Genomic DNA, 4648 nt, shown 5'->3' with positions numbered 1-4648 from the left:
TGGCACTGTTCATATTCTTGTTTTGTTTCCAACCTGTTCCTTGAAGCACAAATGTTCTTCAGTGTTCTTCTCCACCCACCCGACGTGGGGAATGACGCCTGGGAAGTCTGATGCACGGAACACTCTGTACCACCCATATAAGTCATATTTTTAAACATGAGTTTATATGTTATGCTACGTTTATTATTTTATTTTGAACAATTCTAATCCCACCCCACCCCTTTGTCCAAATTGATTCAAGGCAGCATACATAAAAGAAATAAAGCAAAATTTCAATAGAATACCATAAAACAATTCTATTGGCAGGTGGCTCTGCTTTGGCGGTGGGCGATCGGCTTGGGTGGGCGGCCTCGGCAGAGGGGCAGTTGGCATACCTTGGTGGCAGGCTGGCGGGTGGGAATGGGGGCCACTGGCAGCATTCTGCTGAGAACCCACTGGAATCCGGCACTAGCCCTGCTGTTCAGTCTGCTATTCAAGTGCTAAGTGTTAATGGACAACAGTAAGGTGGCCTTATGAAAAGGAGGACAGGGCTTCTGTATCGTTAACAGTTGTATGGAAAGGGGAATTTCAGCAGGTGTCATTTGTATGCAGGCAACACCTGGTGAGCCAATATGGCTGCAAGAAAGGCAAATGCTATTTTGGGCTGCATTAATAGAAGTATAGCTTCCAAATCGCGTGAGGTCCTGGTTCCTCTCTATTCGGCCCTGGTTAGGCCTCATCTAGAGTATTGCGTCCAGTTTTGGGCTCCACAATTCAAGAAGGACGCAGACAGGCTGGAGCGTGATCAGAGGAGGACAACCAGGATGATCAGGGGTCTGGAAACAAAGCCCTATGAGGAGAGGCTGAAAAGGGAATTTTCAGCACTCTTCAAAGACTTGAAAGGTTGTCACACAGAGGAGGACCAGGATCTCTTCTCGATCCTCCCAGAGTGCAGGACACGGAATAACGGGCTCAAGTTAAAGGAAGCCAGATTCCAGCTGGACATCAGGAAAAACTTCCTGACTGTTAAAGCAGTACGACAATGGAATTAGTTACCTAGGGAGGTTGTGGGCTCTCACGCACTAGAGGCCTTCAAGAGACAGCTGGACAACCACCTATTATTATTATTATTATTATTATTATTATTATTATTATTTATATAGCACCATCAATGTACATGGTGCTGTACAGATAACACAGTAAATAGCAGGACCCTGCCGCGTAGGCTTACAATCTAATAAGTTGGTGGATTCCTGCATTGAGCAGGAGGTTGGACTTGATGGCCTTGTAGGCCCCTTCCAACTCTGCTATTCTATGATTCTATGAATCATTCCGAAGCAGGCCTAGGAAGCGGAGTTGGCGGTGGGTGGGATGGAATTCGCACCGCGTGATATTGAAATGAATCTTCTCTCCATGCTCACATAGGTCAGTTACTTAACCTAGTCTTCGGTTCCCCATCTGCAGCATGGAGATAACGCCCTTTCACCGTCATGGACGAGTGAGATAAAAAGATTGTAAACGAGGCAGGTTCAGCAGAACTAAAAGCCAGGTGAGGACAGTAGCAAGCGTTAATTACCATTAAAAAAATTGCTCTGTGCCGAAAGATGTGTTCCTCTAAAGATAAACTGATTAAATCAAAGTCATCCCAAGGAGTCAGAGATGAGGTCGCCCAGTCCTTTACCTGTCCCTGAGGCTACTGAGGAAACAAAGAAGAAATACGCTACTTCGTCCAAATCGACGGGATAGTCTGCCGCCAGGGTGGGAGTTTTTTCAAACAGCTCCCCTTTGTGGCTGCGCCATTTGCCAGCTGGGATATAAATGTCTCGCTCTCGTTTGCCCATCTCCAAGATGGGAGCCACCATCAAGGTGTCCCCAATGAGAAACTGGGAATCTATTTGGTGTGCAGACTCGTCACTGGGTGAAATCCACCAGATGGGGCGTATGATGGGGTCCCCAGTTTCTGGGACCTTGCCAGCCGACTCCAACAAGAGGGGAGCAACTAGAGTTTCACGCAGCCTCGTGAACTTCTGTGCAATGTCTATTGCTCTTCTGTCATAAAGCCAAGGTGGGATGGAGAACTGCATGGATGGCATAAAGGCTGATAATTCCAGCCAGCGAATGTATAGCTCCTGGTTTGGGATATCTTCTGCACCTTCTGTCTTGTTAGCAAGAAAATTTCCACCAATCATATCGGGGAGTATGAAAGGATAGCCCAAAAGGCCAATGGTCAAAGCAGTGGGTATTAAGGACTTTAGTCCAAGCTCGTGGCCCCAAATTGAGTCCCGGTCAATAATTCGAACAAAACAAGGGATCTCTTGAGATCGGTACCCAACACGGATTTCTGCAAGCTCATAAAAAGGAGTGGCCATGTCTGCATAAAGCCTGGACCAGATGCTGGGATCCAGCAATGGCTGGAAGGTTCTGAACGAATCAGGAAGGTAGCACGTCTCACCAGCATCAAACTTGAAGGATGAGATGCCATACTTTGAGGAAAGCTGCATCAAGTGCCCCTGAAACCATTCCCTGGCTGAAGGGTTGGTGAAATCCAATATGGCGCCAATGCCATTCCACCACTCAACCATGGCAGGGAACGGCCCGATTGGCTCTGTGACCAAAAGCTGCCTCTTTATCCCCTCCTCGAAGTTTGGGGAATTTTTATGTATAAAGGGGTGTATCCAGAGGGTAACAGCAAATCCATCTTTCTTCAGCTTTTCAAACATTTCTGTCACCCGAGGGAACTTTAAGGGGTCAAAGTCAAAGTCTCCATAATTCCGCATGTACATGTCATCTATTTCGATGTGGCTGTATTGGAAATGGTACTTTTGAATCGTTTGGGCAAATTCCAGAAGCTTTTCCTGGTCAATCTCTTTTTTGTACATGGCCCATGTCGACCAGATTGGAAATTTGAACATATTTTCTGAAGGGACCTTCAAAGGTTTTTTGAAATAGCTCCGTGCCATGTATTTGTGGACAGAGGTAATGTCTGAACCTATACAGATGTGGTAACTCAATTCTGGGAAAGGTTGCTGACCCAAAGGAGGCTTATAGGGAGAATCTTTATACCTGGCTTGGAAAACAAGTGACCTTTCAGTGGCGTTGAACCCTAGGTGAAAGGGCACAGAGTCATTAATCTTGATGGCGGCTGCTTTGGAGGAGAGCCAGTACCTCTCCAGGATGGCCCCAAAGCTGTTCCGGAAAGCATACACATCACTAGTCACGAACGGCATGGGTTCCTGGTATCCTGGGAGTTTGATTGGCCAGTGCTGTTCGCTCATCTCATAGCCTCCGTACCAATGGGCGTCCTCCCAGAACATTTTGTGCTCCACCACTGAGTTGGTCAAATGCTCTTCCCAGCGGATGTAATAGCACATCATCACATTCTCAGGCTTGACCATCTGTAAGATAAAGGTAAACTTCCCTTTGTCTGTCCCAGTACAGGTTAAAAGGTTCTCTTCCTTGGAGCAAGACTCCAGGTCAAGGATACCTGATTGGAAGGCCAGCCTGAAGACCACCTCTCCGTTCTGTCTTCCGATGGTCAGCCCATCCTGCTGTAGGTCCAACTGCTCTATCTTCTTCATCCTGTCTGTCTTCTTAAGAGCAATCCTGTAGCAACAGCCAACCAGCACAGCTAGGACGAATCCTGTCACTAATAAGGCACCTCCTCCAGTATGAAGCTGCTGCAATGCCCGAGCCCCAAGGCTGAATTTTGTACCGGAGATATCCTCCTTTTGCAACCTCTCTCCTTTTCCTCGACGATGGAAGGGTTGAGTTTCCATGATATAACAGATCTTATAACTGTGATCAGCACCTAAAAGATGTGACTTTTGTTGTGTGTGTCTCCTGCAAATCCCTGATATCCAAGAATACAAATCACTGCATTAGAATACGGTGAAACTACAGATCTCAGCCAAGCTGTCTAATAGATGAATTTATATTGGGAGCAATATTTCTCTGATGTTGCTCCCGTGTCCTCCCGATTGCAGCTCTGCTTGACTCAGCTGATCAAACATTATTATGCAAGCAAATCTCCCAGGCAGAGAGAGGCTAGAACTCCTCCATCAGGCCCTGGCCAAGTTGTGGGGGAAGGTAGAGGAGCAAATAAATAGCTTCTTGGAGAAAGGCCCAGGGGGGGCAGGACATTGGGTGGTGCAAATTCTTTCCACTGAGTGTAGAAAGGCTTCAAGAACGACCGCATAAGGATGGAGAGACCCCTGGTGGTGACATCTCTCTCAACGGCTGCTGTTTATATGCATTGCTTTGGCATCCTTAACAGTGACAATATTTTCTCAGCTGCAAAGATAAAAACTCAATGAATGTCTTGCCAGATTTTTTTAAATGGCTGTTCAGGAAATTCTTGTGGTTCAATGAGACTAGATTCATTTGTATGCATGCAGCACCTGGTGAAAGTCCCTCTTCATCACAACAGTTAAAGCTGCAGGAGCCCTGCCCTCTTGACCAGATACAAAAGAGGGCAGGGCTCCTGCAGCTTTAACTGTTGTGATGAAGAAGGAGTCCAAGTCCTCCCTTGTAGTTTACTGTACTCTTGTAGATGTCCCTTTAAATTGAAATGGAATGTTTGCTTTCTACCTGACTGTAACTGACTTTTCCATCTTGTTTCTATCCATTCTTTTTTCCTCAGGGAGCAGGCAGGGAAGACCCCTCCATTTCC

At 46.6% G+C, this 4648-nt stretch overlaps 1 protein-coding gene across 1 annotated transcript; it reads right to left on the bottom strand.

Moving 5' to 3' along the window:
• Positions 1–1370: 1370 nt before the first annotated feature.
• Positions 1371–3938, bottom strand: LOC134400388 (myogenesis-regulating glycosidase-like). The gene has a single exon (XM_063128720.1). It carries the CDS (start codon positions 3753–3755, stop codon positions 1620–1622), a length of 2136 nt encoding a protein of 711 aa, XP_062984790.1. The 5' UTR covers positions 3756–3938; the 3' UTR covers positions 1371–1619.
• Positions 3939–4648: the final 710 nt, after the last annotated feature.

Source organism: Elgaria multicarinata, chromosome 6 (genome assembly GCF_023053635.1).
Source record: "Elgaria multicarinata webbii isolate HBS135686 ecotype San Diego chromosome 6, rElgMul1.1.pri, whole genome shotgun sequence".
NCBI lineage: Eukaryota > Metazoa > Chordata > Lepidosauria > Squamata > Anguidae > Elgaria > Elgaria multicarinata.
The sequence above is the reverse complement of the archived record's forward strand: the minus strand, read 5'-3'. Positions and strand labels throughout refer to the sequence as shown.

Excerpts from the sequence above, each read along its gene's own strand:
- LOC134400388 (XM_063128720.1), bottom strand. The coding sequence starts at position 3,755 with ATGGAAACTCAACCCTTCCATCGTCGAGGAAAAGGAGAGAGGTTGCAA.